The 15,384-nt window shown below is 56.9% G+C and overlaps 3 protein-coding genes across 3 annotated transcripts; 1 reads left to right on the top strand and 2 right to left on the bottom strand.

The window, feature by feature from the left end:
* Positions 1-320: 320 nt before the first annotated feature.
* ARHGDIA (Rho GDP dissociation inhibitor alpha) lies at positions 321-8,447 on the bottom strand. Its single transcript, XM_054393650.1, has 6 exons — positions 8,413-8,447; positions 3,705-3,914; positions 3,268-3,351; positions 2,650-2,726; positions 2,409-2,472; positions 321-1,990 (listed from the first exon to the last, which is right to left on the bottom strand). Exons 2-6 carry the CDS (start codon positions 3,892-3,894, stop codon positions 1,791-1,793), a joined length of 615 nt encoding a protein of 204 aa, XP_054249625.1. The 5' UTR covers positions 3,895-3,914; positions 8,413-8,447; the 3' UTR covers positions 321-1,790.
* Positions 8,448-8,791: 344 nt separating this feature from the next.
* On the bottom strand, positions 8,792-13,237 carry ALYREF (Aly/REF export factor). The gene is made up of 6 exons (XM_054393876.1): positions 13,007-13,237; positions 12,605-12,736; positions 10,287-10,434; positions 10,126-10,189; positions 9,812-9,989; positions 8,792-9,004 (listed from the first exon to the last, which is right to left on the bottom strand). The coding sequence occupies exons 1-6, from the start codon at positions 13,235-13,237 to the stop codon at positions 8,990-8,992; spliced, it is 768 nt and encodes a 255-aa protein (XP_054249851.1). The 3' UTR covers positions 8,792-8,989.
* Positions 13,238-13,389: 152 nt separating this feature from the next.
* On the top strand, positions 13,390-13,991 carry ANAPC11 (anaphase promoting complex subunit 11). Its single transcript, XM_054393891.1, has 2 exons — positions 13,390-13,498; positions 13,602-13,991. The coding sequence occupies exons 1-2, from the start codon at positions 13,390-13,392 to the stop codon at positions 13,745-13,747; spliced, it is 255 nt and encodes an 84-aa protein (XP_054249866.1). The 3' UTR covers positions 13,748-13,991.
* The last annotated feature ends 1,393 nt before the right edge of the window (positions 13,992-15,384 follow it).

Here is a 15,384-nt window from a genome sequence, read left to right as displayed (position 1 = left end):
AGAAGACCCCCCCAACTTTACCACTTCACAGACCCTCCATCTCCACTCCTCCACACCGTTCTCACCCTTCAGTGCTGGCCACACAAAGCAGAGCAAACAGCAAGGGACACATCCTGAGGACAAACCCTGCGGCAGGGGCCTCTCACCTCTCCTGGCAAGGTCTGTTCCAGATTCCTGCTTCACCACTCAGCCAGCCCAGGGACTCAGGCCTTCTCCCAGTACCAGGGATTGCAGCAATCCCCTGTTGAACAGAACCTCCTGCCAAAGCCCCAGAGCCAGAAACTCCAGAACAGAATGAGAATGGGCAGTGGACAGTCAGTTCAAAGATTTTATTTAACTGTCATAAAAGGAGAAGCAGACGATGATTCCAATCCTGTTAACCTGATTCTAGGATTTACAGACAATATGCACCAAATCAAATTAACAAAAACCTCTCTAGGGGCAGGGCAGGGGAAGAGTTAAGAGGCAGAGACGTAGCTACGAGAAAGCCACATGTACTTGGTCCCAGTTCTAATACAACCTCAACGTGGCAGGATCCAAATGAGGGCTGCGGAGCTGGACTGTGCCTGCCCAGCCCTCGGGGCTCCTTCGCCCCGAGCGCCGTGCCAGGGCAGCCGCGTGGGTTCTGCTGTGGGCACGGCGGGAGCCGAGTGTCAAGGCAATAAATACTGACAGGCCAGGCACAGATTTTAAAGGCAGAACAGATACATAAGGCATTAACCGCTTCAGAGTACTTGTCCATGGCGAGCTCTTTGTTGATCGCATCAGGAGAGCAGCTGCAGAAACAGCCTAGAGTCCATCCTCAGCCCAAAACCGCCAGGAGGGCAGGTGCTGTCCTGGAATTTCAGTGCTTTGCAGCGACCTTGGCTGCAGTGAGAAGTGTGAGGTGATGGTAACTCTGGTGACTCCTGCACCCACCTGCCATGTGGCCCCCCCCTTCCTTGGAGGCACAGAGGCTGCCAGAGGTTCAAGGTCTATGCCAGTAGGGCCAGGGGACCTGTCAGCTCTCCAGACAATGTGAGGCGCAGCCAGGCGTCACCCAGGATGTCACAACCCTCCCCTCTAGAGATGTCCTGTCTTGGGTGAAGAACGGACCAGCAGCAAAGCAGGAAGTTGTGAATCTTTCCTAATAACCCACAAGGGGCGTGACCAAGATGAGTGCCATGCCAACGGACAGGGGGAGGGTGGTGGGGGGGGAGCATTTAAAAAGTGTAACAGGGGCAGGGCCCCCTCCCTAGAGGATACATGTTACACATTAAGGCATCATGGTTACAGGGAACATCCACAAATGACGCTGCCAGTGTTCCTGGGACACTGACGGGTGGAAGGGGCAGGCTGGACATGATTTTAACCAACAAACGGATTCAAGAGCTGCCTGGCATTGAAGTTCTTCAGCTACTTGAGGCAGTAGCTACCCTGAGCTGTGCACAGGAAAGCCAAGCACACATCCTACACAGAACATGGGAGTCCCTCCCCTTCAGCACCCACCTGAACAGAGGAAGGTGAGAAGCAGCAAAGGACTTGGCAAGGGACGGAGCGCTCCCAGCTCTGTGCTAGGATGCCCAGCCCTGGGACGGGCAGCTGGAGACCAGATGCAGACAGCACGGTTTGGTCAATGCACTCAGCGATGCTCTGGGGAGGGGGCACGGTACAAAACTGAGCTCTCTGGTCAAATTATAACAGGGGGTGAAAGGTAAGAGGGTTCCAATGTCAGCACTTTGGTACGGGGGGGGATTTCTACGGTAGCCACTGTCTGATTCACGCTCTCTGGGGTTTGGCCTCAGGAAGGGCTAGTCCTTCCAATCTTTCTTGATGGTCAGGTTCCACTCCCAGGACAGGTGGTCAGTCTTATCATCATCTGTGAACTTGGATTTGATGTTGTAGCTGCCCCGGGCCAGCATGCCCTTAGGGGCTTCTTCCATGGGGGTCAGAAACTCATATTCCTCTGCTCGGGGGCCATAGCTCCCAACCATGTATTCGGTCTTGTCAACTAGAAGGAGAGAAAGAGGCACATGGAGCCTCCCCTGGATTTGGGGCAAGGCTAAAGCAAGTGAAAGGTCTGTTACTGCTACAAGAAGCCACCGGGGAGCTGTGAGAACAGGAACATCACATTAATAGCTCTGCTCACTCCAGGAACAGCTTCCCACATGCTAACATCACTGTCAGCAGTGATCTGCTCACTGTCACGCATCAAGCCCAGAGGTGCTGGTGCAGGCAGGAGCACAGGCGGCCACAGCAACAGACCCAGAAGACTTCACACATCACCACAGGCTCAGCAGCACAGACGTGGCTGAAGACATTCAGTCTCCTCCTATTATGAGCAGTGGAGGCTCCAGTGGGGGAGTGCCCATCACCAGGGGAGGGAGCAGGAAGCCCTCACACAAAGCAGCACCCCTATCAGCACTTACTTTTCACACCTTTCCGGAACGTGTGCTGGATGTACTTCAACCCTGACACGATCTCCCTGTTAACCTGCAGAGAGACAAGGCAGAACTGCAGCAGACCCTCCTGGACACATCACCCACCCCACCCACGGAAGGAAGCAAGTTCCTCCATCACAGCACTTCCCAGGGCTTGGGCATTGCCAGTGGTGGGACTGCAGCAGTCCCATCTTCCACTCCTCCTTCAGTTTTGGATCTGAACTCTTACCCTAAAGGAGATTTTTATCCGGTATTCCACACCCTCCTTCAGCACAAACGCTTGCTTCTTGTAGCTCTCCAGGTCACCTACAAAGAAGGCAGAGGGTCGCTCAGAATCCCTTTGTATTGTGCTCTGGGGTAAATTGAAGATGCAAGAGGTGATCAGGACAGTGTCAGGCCAGGGGACTACCCTGACAGGCTGGCAGCACGCAGGTCACCCTTTGTTTCTGCACAACAGGACCCTCTTGCTGCACTGCCCAGGCTGCCCAAGGAGGGTAAATGATTGCAGAGCAAAAGTGCAGGTAATGCAAGAATGATCCTTTGTGGACATTTGCTCCCAGGCTGCCACCACCTTAAAGCTGCCCTTAGCATGGCTGCATAGGTTGGGGGACATTTGCTCCCCTGCCCAGAAACTCCCATGAGCAAGTGCTGACACTGAGCAGGAGCAGTGAGGCTTTTTGCTGTGCTTGGGACACAGCCCAGAGCACAGAACACTCCAGGACCCCAGCACCCAACTCTGCATCCCACCCAGGGGCATTTCTGACACAGGAGGCCTGGCCCACAAGCCAGCCATGCACCTGGAGGCCACTGCACCTGGGAGAAGGGCTGGAATTCTGTCCTAACTCACCTGTCAGGTCCAACTCCAGAGGGCCAGGAGCAGTAGTGCAGACCAAAGTCAGTTTGGTCACAACCACATTCGGAGCATTGGGATCTACAAGATAAGTGGAAAGGCTGTTAAACACCCATCCTAATGCCAGCCAACACAACTCTGTTTCCTTCCAGGGCACTTCTTGAAAGAGCAGGAAAACCAGTGGAGGTATCACCTCCACACCACATTAGGCCCAGCTCAGGGACTCCCCAGGGGCACCCGATCCAAAGCACAGTGTACCAGCCCTCCATCCCTGGGCCTCATTCCTGGGGCCAGAGACTGGCACAGGGAGCACAGACACATGCCTTCCTGCTCCTGCCAAAACACAGAGCTGGGAGAGGAATAGCAGACATGAGGCAGGAGGTGACCAGCAGAGCTCTGCCCTGAGCGAGGCATGGCCACGTCCTGGGGCTCACCTGCAGTCACGGTGACAGCACCCAGCAGTGCTTCCTTGTACTTGCGCAGGCTCTCATCATCCTTGTCCAGCTCCTGGATCTCCTGGATGCTCTTCTGGGCGGGTGGCTTATAGTTGACAGAGTGTTCGTCCTCCTCGTTTTCAGCTGCGATCTGGGCCAGCTGCTCTGCTGTCGGCTCCTGCTCTGCCATCCTCACACACACGACTTACACTGAAGTGGGAAGGAGAAGTGTAACTGCAGCCACCTGCCCACCTGTGCAGCTCCTTCCCACCACCACAGCCCAGCAGCACCAGCCAGGCCCTCCCAGAACTGCTCTGCCATGACTTCAGGGGCTGTCCCCAAGGACCCTCAGGGACACAACCCTGCCAAGGCCCTGCAGACCCCCCTCCCCTAGGCCAGGTCTCGTTTGCAGCCCAATGAAGCCCACGCCAAGAGGTAAGAAAAATTCAGCCTTGGCTCTTTCCTGGTAAGCTGGAACAGGTAAGTAAATACCTCCAGCTTCAGAGAAAATGCTCTCCCCCACGAGATCACTCAGGTGTGGTTTCAGTCATAACAAACCTGAGACAGTTCAGTTCTGCTCTGCACAACACACAATTCCAGCTAAGAATAGGCCTCTGCCCCACCCTGCTCTGCACTGTTCCACCCTGGCACAAGTGCCAGGAGCCTCTGCAGCAATCTGGAGATCGTATCTGTAACTCAGTCAGATCCACTGCTCTGCACTGGCTGCCTGGGAGAGTGGAACAGGACACCCAGCTTGGCTGACCTCACGCTTGGCCCTTGTGAAAGATCCGTGTCACACGCGGCCAGGGACACAGGCTGTAAATGTGCAGAGTTTGGCTCAGCTGGGCAAGACTAACTAGAAACCAGCCAGCTGCACAACCCGTGTTAGGTGGAAGGGATGGAATTGCAGGGGGAGCTTTAAAGAAGTGAAGTCACTGCCTTCTGCTGACTCCCAAACTCCCTGTGACTGAGCCCTCTTCAAAAGTGTGGCTGCAATAAACAGACATCCATTCATCATTACCCACATGTATCCCCCGCTGTTGGAGCCCTTCCCATGACACTGATGTCTGTTAGTCTGCTACCATCTTCCAATTTTCAGACCAAGCAGGGGCAGAACTTCTAACAGATAGTCTAAAGAGCACCTATGAGTGACAGGCCACAGAAGCCACCAACCACCTCTCCTCAAACACTCACAGCTCACTGAAGTCAGCTCTGTGGACGCAGCAAAGGGTCTGCAGAGCAGTGCTGAGCACAGCATAGACCTGACAGAGGAATCTGGCCTGGCTGATCACTGTACACAGGAACAGCCCCAGTGTTAAACACTGACAATTCCCAGCAGCTGGATCGGCAGCTGATGTCCAGGATCAGATGTCCTGATTGGTTAAGAAATGCATAAATTTGGGTTCAACCAACCTCCAGATGTAGCAGACAGAGAGACTCTTTCCTCCCACACATCACCAGCACTCAGTTTTCACCTCTCCCTTAGGGTAACCCCTCCCACAAACAGGTATTTAGCAACAACCATGCGTAGGGGTCACAGAAGAAAAATAAAAGACACAACAGAAAACCCAAATCCCCAGCTCTTTAGTAGTGTTCCTGTGCCTCTGGCCTCAATCCTGTGATCCAGAGCTAAAGAAACAGTTCATCACTACAGCACCACTACAATCTAATCAAGAGCCACACTGATCCTCATCAGGTCTCTTAACTGATGGAAACTCAGGAGAGCCCAAGAGCAGCTGCTCACACCAGTACAAAGCACTGTTCCACCAGTGTTTCAGGCCAAGCTGAGGTTCAGATCTCTGCAGAAGCCCTGCAGAAACACCACCTCACCTCTCAAAACAGGCCTCCAGGGGTTGCAGACAGAACACCACCTCTGATCAGGCTGTGCTGAAGCCCATGCAGCAGTGAAGAGAGCAGGCTCCTGGCCTCAGCTGACAATGCGAGAGTCAATTCACCCTGTGACAGCCACCCCTCCTGCACCAAACACTGCACTCCACCACCACAGGCCATGGTGCCTCAGCTGCTCCTCCAAACACACAGACAGAGGGGAAGGAGACTCCTCATAGCATCAGAACTTTCATGAGGCCTTCAACTTTGCCCATCAGGCTCCTCCAACAAAGCCTTTATCACAGCTCAGGATTAGTAAAGCAAAGCTTTCCAAGGTGTGTGAAAGAGCATCCATGACACTGTCAGACACAAGGAAGCCAAGGGACATGATTGGACCTGACCAGCCAGAAGAGAGACCCACGCTCAGGTGTCCTACCTGTGCCATGCTGACACCACACTGGCAGAGAGGGGACCTGTGACACTGGCAAGGGGCTCAGCACCATAACCAAAGCATCCTGTTACACTGCTGACCTGCTGCTGGGCCTCTCAGGAGCTCCACACCTCAGACCTCAGGCATTGCTCTGAGGCATTTAGAGGAGGTTGCTCTTCAGCTCCTTCTGGCTGAAGCTCAGGAGGTGCTCGGGTGCCCTGCTCAGCACCCCTGCACTGCAGCTCACTGGCTCTTGAGACTCAGCGAGTTGCAGCCTCCACGGTGCTTGGCCCAGCTGCTCCAGGGGATGGCACAGACCTGCTGGAACGCTGCCATGGCTGCAGGGAAGGGGGCTCCAGCCTGCACTTGGCCTGAAAGCACTGTTACAGGACACGAGCTCCTTGCCATGAAGAGATGTCTGGGGAACAGCTCTGGACTGTTCACTGATTCCTGCAGGTCACAGAAACCTGAAGGGCTGCAGAGGACAGAGGCTGAACCGCTCCCCACCTGGGAATTCACTGCCTTCAGTGCTTCCTCGATCAGCAATTTCTCCTGGATTCTCAGCATTTTTCACGCAGGACAAGGAGTGAGCGGCAGTGAAGGCAAGAGCCCCACCTTCTGCCAGACAGAAAAACTGCCCGGCACATAACCCGACTTGTTTTCAGGAGAAAGGGCTACACAGCCACTTCCTCATGTCCCGGGACGAGGATGCCACGGCACAAGTGAGACCAGGATTAGTCAGAGTCTCTTCGGATGAGCTAATCAGCTTTAGACGTCCATCGGGCCACAGCGCAGCCGTGGAGAGGCCGCAGTGCCAATTCCAGCGGTCCCCACCCTTCCTCCTTCCCCCGTGGTGCAGCCGCTCGGCAAACTCGGCTGGAATGTGATCCCGTTAATAAACCGCTCCTGCAGGGCTGCTTTCCAGACAGAGCAGTTTACAGATCCAGTTCACATGCAGCTCCCAAGGCTTCTGCACTGCAAAGACAGGGAGCCAGAGCTGCTTTTAAACCGGCTCAGGCTGCGCTGCTGCTCGGAAAGGAGTCAGGCTGGGACAGTTCCAGAGCAGGGAAAAGGAGGTACTGGTGACTAGCTGACATCTCCCGAGGCTGAGTGCTGCCCTTGGACGCTACCAGGAATCCACAGGGAAGAGGACATCCAGATTTTATAAGAGCATCCTAGAGAACCCTCATCTTGCCAGATCCCTGCCACTGGTTCACATCTCTGGGATGAAGGACTCAAAGCAGATGGATGCTTTCAGAGACTTGGCATTTTGAAGATGGAGTTGTTTTCTTTTTCTCATGACAGAACTGGACTGCAGTTCACCCGCAAGGCATTAACTGTCACGAGCAACCCCAAAAGCGTGAGCAGACAATTTCACAGGCTCACAGCTTCAGCAGTTATAAACCTCCCGCAGTCCTACATCCAGGATTCAAACAAGCTACATGGCTAAGAGGCTGCAGCCCAGCTCTGACACTGTGTGGTGACCACAGCACTGCAGACACAGACATCACTTGTCTGACTGCATTGCCACTCGTCCCTGTAGTGGAAAATGACAATGAAACTGTCTCTGCTCCACAATTACCGTACAAGAACACCTGCATTGGAAGAACTCTTGGACAAGCAGCATCACTGCTCTCTGGACCAGACCTGAAACCCTCAAGCCACCAACTTAGCCTCTTAGAGTGACTAGGACCTCTTCTCATCTTAAGAAAAGGAAGTTTCGACTTTCAGACTTGTTGCAAAGAGCCTACAGAGCCACAGAAGTCATTGCCATCCTTCTGCAAGGTGGTGAAAGAAGGAAAAGAGCCGAGACCTCCTGCAGCAGCACACTGTGGTCTCTACGCACGCTGCCCCGGCTGCTTTAACACAGCCCCTGCCGACAGCACCAGGGGCGACAAATCGGGCCCCTTCATTACCCTAACACGAAAGAACATTGACCCTGAGAAAGTTGCTTCCAAGTTCCTCATTTCGTAACCAGAAACCATTTAAGGAAAATCTGAGACAAATGAGAGCGCTCGCATCTCCACACGCCCCAGAGAGCGAAACGCGCCCGCTGTTACTTCCACCACCTCCCGCAACCCGGACAACGGGAGGAGCCCGAGAGGAGGGCTCAGGACAGTCCCAGCTCCTCGTGGAGCAGGAGCCGACCCAACCCGCCTGCGTTCCGCCCTGACGCGGGCCTCGTGCTTCGGAAGCCCCTCTCCAGAACGACCCTCACCAGCGACAGCAGCTGTCCCCAGCAACTAGAAGGTCGTGCAAGGGCACTCGGCTTCCCACTCCCGCACCTCGACCGCACCCCAGCCCTTCCCGCGGTCCCGTGGCCAGCGGGGCGCGGCATGGCCGGCCCAGCCAGGCCCCAGTAGGACGGCCTTCCCCCCTCCGGGCTCCACCGCCCCCAGGAGCCGCCCGCCGCCGCGGCCCGGTCCCCGCCGCTCCCCCGCCCCGCCCTACCGGCCCTGTTCGCTCTCCCTCTGCGCTGCGGTGACAACGCCGCCGGGATCCGCCCAGCCGCCCGCGCACCCCCGCACTTCCGGGACACGCCCGTCACTTCCCGTTATACAGGGCTCAGCCTCGCGCCTCACTTCCGGCGGCGGCCCGGCCAGCTGATTGGCTGAGAGGCTGGGCGCGCAGTGGCGGGCCCGACCATAGAGTTGCGGAGAGGCAAAACTCCGCGCGGGGGGCGGGGCGCGGGAAGGCGCGCGCGGAGCGGCCAGGGTGTGGCGCGTCACGGGGGCGGCACTCGGGGCGGCGCAGACGGCAACACTTCTAGACACGGTTCTATTTTATTACGGCAAAGGTGAAAAAGCCACCTCGGCCCAACAGGCAACCAGTAAAATTTATCCCAAAAATAACTCGGTACAAAACGGGTCTGCTCAGAATTAAAAAAAACCTTTACAGGAGTTTAAAACCTATCCCAGAACGAAAAGTAAAACAATTCCCATCCACGGTATGAGTGGCCACTGCTGCAGCCCCTGCCCGGAGCGTGGAGCCAGATTGGAGTCCTTCTCTGCACCCGCTGCTCGCTGATTTAGCTGGTGTCCATCTGGAAGAGAGGAGATATCATCACACACCCTGCAACACCCTTGTAATACTCCATGGCACCCCCATATAATACCCCATGGTACCTCCACACCCCATGGTACCCCACCACACCCCTGTGGCAACCACCAGCACACACCATGGCACCACTGAGGCATCCAGTCCCTTCATTCACCCTCCAGAGGCAGCCCTGGCCCTGGGTGAACAACCACTACTCCCCAATGCTGCTAGCCAGGACCATGAAAGCTCAGGGCCAATACAGGCACTGGCCCAGGAGTGTCGATAGTGGCATGGCACAGCTGACTCTCGCAGTGCCCTGGGCACTGGGGCATAACTGTGAGCTGCTTCACTATGCTCACCCTCCCTCAGTCAAATCTGTGCAAAGTAACAAGATCTACACACCCTCAAAACCAGAGAACGTTCAAAACACCAGACAGACTCATACCAAATTTTTCTGGAATTCTGCTCATTCCACTCCTTCCACTCTTGCCTCCCCTTTACCCTACTCCTGCAACACTGAGTCTGCTGTCACCATGTGCATGCATGACCTCAGCTCCTCATCAAGGTTTTAACATGGCTGCACAGCTGAGACATGAGCTGGCTTTGAGGGCAGCAGCCAATGTGTGTGTAGTTGATAGTGTTTTGGAGCATGAATGCCAGCTGCTGGAGCAAGAACTGCCCAGCTTCAGGACACTGCTTTAATCCAGCTACCTGGCAAATGCTCCCTCTTACAGCCAGCTTGAGGGCAGCAGGAATTTCCCAGCATGAGATGTCATGGGGAAGCTGTGGCAGGTGTCTGGGCAGCACTTACCCTGGCATTGTAAGCATCCAGCTGTGCATCTAGTTCTTCTGCAGAGAGCTGCTGTTTGGAAGTTCTCCCAGCTCCTCTGCCTCTCCCTCTGTTCCCACCACGAGTGCCTCGCCTGTTGCCTCCTCCACCACCAAATCCTGAACCGCCACGGCTTCTGGTCATGCCACCTCTGTTTACACTGGGATTGTCAAAAAGCAACCAGTCTAGAGCATTCTGGTTAACCCAAATGGATCCATGCTTCCCACAACAGGAGGGGCCAGGCACATCCCCACCCCGCGCTCACCAGGCACAAGGACTCCCACATGGCATCTCACCTCTGTGCTGGTCTCCTCTGTGTGTCAATCTGTGACGTGACCAGCTGGATGTTCATGGGGCGCCCTGGGGGAAGAGCAGCCCGTGAGCCTGTGTGTGGTGGCACACAGCACATGGGCTGCTCCTGCCAGGGGAATGCACTGTGGAGACAGCACCAACTCACCGTCCAAGGGGACCCCATTGTACTGCTTCATTGCTTTCAGGGCATCTGCTTTCCTCTCGAAGTGCACATCCGCTGTCCCCAGGCTGCGGCCAGACCTGTCGTAGTGCACAGCTGCCTTCTTCAAGGTCCCAAACTCCGCAAAGAGCTCCTGAGGATGAGAGGGAGAAGAGCACGGGTGTCCATCAGCGCTGCAGACACCACACAGCAGGGAGACAGCGCCAGCAGCTTGCCCCATGCAACCACTCTCAGCAGCTGCAGGTGCTTTCCAAAACATCATCAGTAAGTCAGAAAAAGCACTGATGAAAGAGGGAGCATGAGCTCCTCAGAAGGATCTAAGAAAGTTGCCACAGGTGGCATAAAAAACCAGAACTTCATCTTCAGTGATCACAGGGTACATACGTTTACAGCCCATGAAGCAGACACAGGGGAAACCTCACCTCTTTTTCTGGAGGCTCAAAGGGGTGACCATTTAAAAATAATCTTAACATTAATCCATTCCAAAGGAGGAATGATCTTCACCCTGACAAATGCAGGGACCCGCAGGGTGATGACTGAATTTCTTTTCCCCTTTAAATTTTTATCAGACCAGTGCAATTTAAAAACACAGTCCATCAAGAAACAGTCCAAAACCTGAGATCAGGAAAGCCCTCTCCTCATCCTTCCTCCTTGCACAAAGGATGGAAATGAGACAGCGATGGAGCCACTCATTTAATTTAGGAAGCCAATTGCAGCAGCTCACTTCCACAAGTTTATGCTCTACCCTGCATCTCAAAAGCTTCACTGACACCAGAGCTGCTGGGTGGCTGAGGGACAGGCCACCTCCCATAGCATCTGCTGCAAAGCCTAGCGACCCTGCAGCTGTCCCCCCAAGTCACTGCCCAAGTGTTTTTCAAAGCACTGCATGTGTTCTTCTACCTCCCAAGCATGCAGCCCTCCAGGCAGGGCTGCAGGTCAGCTCCTCCCTGCACTCTCTCACTGGAGATGAACGTTTCACAGAACTCAAGAAGCTCTCTGGACAGAAACGCTCCACCAGTGAGGTGGTGCTCAGCTCCTTCTCCAGAGCAGCTGCTCTGGCAGCAGAGAGCAGGAGCTGTACCACATTAACAATTCAATTAGCATAGAAACAAGGAGCCATCACAACATCGGGGGCAGCACTAAATTACAGGTTGGGTAGTGACAAATAAGTGTAAAGCCATTGATTGTGCTTTCCTCCCAAATAAGCCATAGGTGGAACATTGCCCACACCTTAGCCCAAACCAGTGGCAGAAACAGAAAATTTCAGCTGCCACACAAAGAACAGAAGCTGGGTAAATTGAGGTGACTTCAGAGAGTCTTATCAGGGCCTGGCTACAACAAGCAAGAGACTCATTTAACCCAAATCTGAACTTACACAAGGAAAAGAGGTGGTTTTAAGTGCATTACCCAGTAACTAGGTGACCTAAAAAAACCCAATTCACTGGGCATAGCCTGATCAGCACATGAAGTAAAAGGAATGAATTAACCAGTGAAGGAGACAGAAAATCAGTTGTTTGTTCTTCCCTAGTGAGGACACAGGGACCAGAAGCCAGTTCAACAGGAAGCGCTTTGCAACGTGAGTGAGCCCCAGAGCCCCTGGTGGGGGTGTGCCTGGTCTTCACAAACCATTACTTCTGTACAGCTCACACCTCGTCATGGCTGGGACAGCCCCAAGGATACCAACCCATAGGCAGACTGCAATGCATGTCCCACCGAGAGAACCCAGCGGTTCCTACCCACAGCATATCTGAAACAAGGGCTGCAGCCCAGGCTTGAACACACCAGGTACCACAGGTGCTGTAGTGCAGAGGAGTGTGTGCTCCCTCACAGATCCCTCCTCCTAGTTACACCCCAATGCTCAGAACATGACTTTAACAGAGCTGAGCAAGCAGATCCCATAAAAGCAGAGCACCCAGATGGACATGGAGCACAGGCAGGGAATTTCTGTGGTTACACAAACCTTGAGAGCTTAGATGGCTTACACTAAATCCTCCAGCCATAACCAGACCCAGCCCAGGGGCAGCATCTTTCCACAGGCGCTGTGGCACTCACTCACAATGGGATCAGCTACCACCCTGCAGCTGACGGTGGCTCTTCCTAACTGCAGCCTCTTGGGATCCCCAGAGCCACTGCAAGATGAGCACTCGTGGCACAAACCCAGACCCAGCACAGAGTTAGTTCATCGGCGCGGGGATACAAAAGGACCTCCCCCGGGCGTCTGACGCGCCCGATCCCGATGCGATGAATGAAACCCCCCGCGAACATGACTCGCGCAACCGATGGGGCCGCTCCCAAGCCTCTACCTGAATGTCCGCATCCGAAACGCCGAAGTCCAAGTTCGAGACAAGCAGTTTCCCGCCCGTCTCCACGCCGGCTCCCGCTCCGAAGCCACTGTCGAAAAGGTCGTGTTGCCACTTCTCAGGGAGCTGCTTCGGCTACAAGAAGACCAGGACCTCGTTAAACTGTGCCGGGGCATCGCGGGCCAGAGCCCGCCGCCGGCCACGCTGCCCACTCCACCAGAAGCGGACAAAGGGCCGCCCGCCGGGCCCGCCCTCCGCCCCGCCGCCTCCTGCGCGGCCGCACCGCTCCATCCCGCCACCCCTCGCCCCGCTGTATGAAAGGCCTGGCCCGGGCCCGGGTCCCCACGGCACCGTCGAGCCCCGTGGGCTGCCGCACTCCTCGCCTACCCCCGCCGTGCTCCATACCCGGCTGTAGGGCGCGGGCCGGTTCCTGCCGCCGCCCCGGGCCATCAGTGGCCTGTTCCGCAAGGGGCCGCCGCCCGCTCGCCCGACTCCCACGCCGCCCCGGCCGGGCCCGCCGCCGCGGGTGGCGCCGCCCCGGCCCCGGCCTCCCCGGCCGCCGCCTCGGCCGGCGCCCCGCTGGCTCCGGTTGAGCTTAATGATATCGTCCAGGGACATGTCCATCTTGTCGGCCATGATGGCGGCTCCGCTCCGGGGCCTGCACTTCCGGCCGCGCTGTGCCGACGCCGGAAACGGAAGAGGCAGGGACAGCGGCGAAGGCGCGGCGGCCGCGCGCCCTTGTGCGCGGGGCCTTATGGGGCGGGGCGGGACTTCCGGCGGGGCGGGAGATGCGGGTGCGGGTACGGAGCTGGCACGGCGTCGCCTCCTGGCTGTGGGTGGCCAACGACGAGAACTGTGGGATCTGCCGGATGGCCTTCAACGGCTGCTGCCCCGATTGTGAGTGAGGGGGCGGGCGGGCGGGCGGGCGGGCGGTAGAGCGGCAGCGGGGCTGTGGCCTGCCCCAGGCCGGTCCGGGGCTCACGGGCTGCCCATTCCATAGGCAAGGTCCCCGGCGACGATTGCCCGCTGGTATGGGGACAGTGCTCGCACTGCTTCCACATGCACTGCATCCTCAAGTGGCTGAACTCGCAGCAAGTCCAGCAGCACTGCCCCATGTGCCGCCAGGAGTGGAAGTTCAAGGAGTAACCGCCGGGATCTGTCGGGGCACCGGGGAGCGGGACCGGGACCGTTTCCTGTTGCCCCAGGCTACGCTCCCGGCTGGGCCCCCTTCAATAAAAGTGCGGCCGCCACTTGCTCCTCTCCACCTCCGTGTTCAGAATCCTGCTTTCGGGATCGGCGCTCGGCAGAGAGGGGTGCAGTGGAGAACGGCTCCGGCACGTGCGCGAGGACCGGTGTCGGGCGTGCACCGACACTCACGCAGCCCCATGGTAACGGGGATGGCTGCGAAGTTGCCAGCGAGTAACTCCTTCCCTGCGGCTCCACCGCCCCCGGAAGGCGGGCCGCGGAGGCGGGCGAGGCGGGCCCCTTTCGCCTGAATATAAAAGCAGCAGTGGCCCAGCAGCGCTGCGTCTCGCCGGCACGATGCGTGCTGCCCAATGGCTGGGACTAGGACTGGCACTGCTCTGGCTCTGCCACCCTGCCGAGCCCTGGTACCGGCCAGCGGCTGGGCCCCGGTACTACTCGGTCGGCAGAGCCTCGGGACTACTTTCTGGCCTCCGTCGCCCGTCCCCTGCTCGCCGATCCAGCATCGAGGAGCCCGGTCCTGGTGTGCTTCTGCCCGGCTCTGCCCGCCCGCCCGCTTGGCTCCAGTCTGCGGTGAGTACCAGGAGCTGGGGGCATAGTGGGCACTCGGACCTGGCTCGCAGCCACAGGTAACATGCCCGAGCACCAGGGTCCTTTGCCCGCCAGGCACTGCGGCACAATGGGGGCACTGTGCCTCCCACCTTGGTGTCTCAGTACCCAGGGACTTTGGTCCCGGCTGAATGTCTCTTCTGCAGATGCTGTGTGTGACGGATGTGGCCCCTGAGCCATGGAGCTGCTGGTCGCTGCCTGGAGCCCCTGGCACTCTACGGTGCAAGGCAGACGTAACTGTGTCTTTGGACCCCGTGGAGTGTGCAGATACCTGAGTCAGCACCAGCATCTCTCTGGTGACAATAAACGTGCTTAGGCTGGCTCTGTTGTCTGTCCTTGCAGGGTGGAATGATGCTATGGGGTGGGGGGAACCTGCTGGGTTTAGAGGGTTTGGGTTGCTGAGTCCCCACCCAATCCCTGTGGCTCCCAATCTCCTTGAGAGCTACAGGCCCTCATCTGGGGCTGGGGGTGCCCCAGGTCAGGCTGGACAAAGCCAAGGACAGGCTGTGCCCTGATCCAGAGGCGGGACACTGAGCTTGGTCTCTGGAGAGGCTCTGGGTGAGGGAATAGTGACAACATGTCTAGGAACACATGGATGGCAGCAGGAGCAGGGCTTGAGCTGAGCGCAATCCCCAGCCTGTGGCTGTGTGAAAGCCCTGGAACTGCAAGCAGCCCCATCCCTGGCTTTGTTGTGGATGGCAGGGTAAGGGCTTGATCATCTAGCCAAGCACCCACCACCCGATGCTTGCTTCAATTCAACCTCTCAGTTTCACCATGCCTCAGGGACCCATGAGAGCACTGGCTAGCCCCATGGCCCCTGGGCCGAGCTGAGTGGCCTTTCCCCCTGGGAACCAAAGCAGCTCAAACAGCAGAGAAAAATCACTCCTTGGTCACAACTATCACACTGCTGCCCCAAGGACAATCTGCCCCATGGTGGCTGCAGGAGACCTGGGTGGATCTGTGGGGAGTAG

The sequence above is a fragment of the Indicator indicator genome, chromosome 29 (assembly GCF_027791375.1).
Source record: "Indicator indicator isolate 239-I01 chromosome 29, UM_Iind_1.1, whole genome shotgun sequence".
In the NCBI taxonomy this organism is placed as follows: domain Eukaryota; kingdom Metazoa; phylum Chordata; class Aves; order Piciformes; family Indicatoridae; genus Indicator; species Indicator indicator.
The sequence above is the reverse complement of the archived record's forward strand: the minus strand, read 5'-3'. Positions and strand labels throughout refer to the sequence as shown.

Excerpts from the sequence above, each read along its gene's own strand:
- ARHGDIA (XM_054393650.1), bottom strand. The coding sequence starts at position 3,894 with ATGGCAGAGCAGGAGCCGACAGCAGAGCAGCTGGCCCAGATCGCAGCT. Across the intron at positions 3,352-3,704 it reads TGCTGTCACCGTGACTGCAG|ATCCCAATGCTCCGAATGTG; the intron begins GTGAGCCCCAGG and ends CTTATCTTGTAG. Across the intron at positions 2,727-3,267 it reads TCTGGAGTTGGACCTGACAG|GTGACCTGGAGAGCTACAAG; the intron begins GTGAGTTAGGAC and ends CCTTCTTTGTAG.
- ALYREF (XM_054393876.1), bottom strand. The coding sequence starts at position 13,237 with ATGGCCGACAAGATGGACATGTCCCTGGACGATATCATTAAGCTCAAC. Across the intron at positions 10,435-12,604 it reads TTTCGGATGCGGACATTCAG|GAGCTCTTTGCGGAGTTTGG; the intron begins GTAGAGGCTTGG and ends TCTCATCCTCAG. Across the intron at positions 10,190-10,286 it reads CAATGGGGTCCCCTTGGACG|GGCGCCCCATGAACATCCAG; the intron begins GTGAGTTGGTGC and ends CTCTTCCCCCAG.
- ANAPC11 (XM_054393891.1), top strand. The coding sequence starts at position 13,390 with ATGCGGGTGCGGGTACGGAGCTGGCACGGCGTCGCCTCCTGGCTGTGG. Across the intron at positions 13,499-13,601 it reads CAACGGCTGCTGCCCCGATT|GCAAGGTCCCCGGCGACGAT; the intron begins GTGAGTGAGGGG and ends CCCATTCCATAG.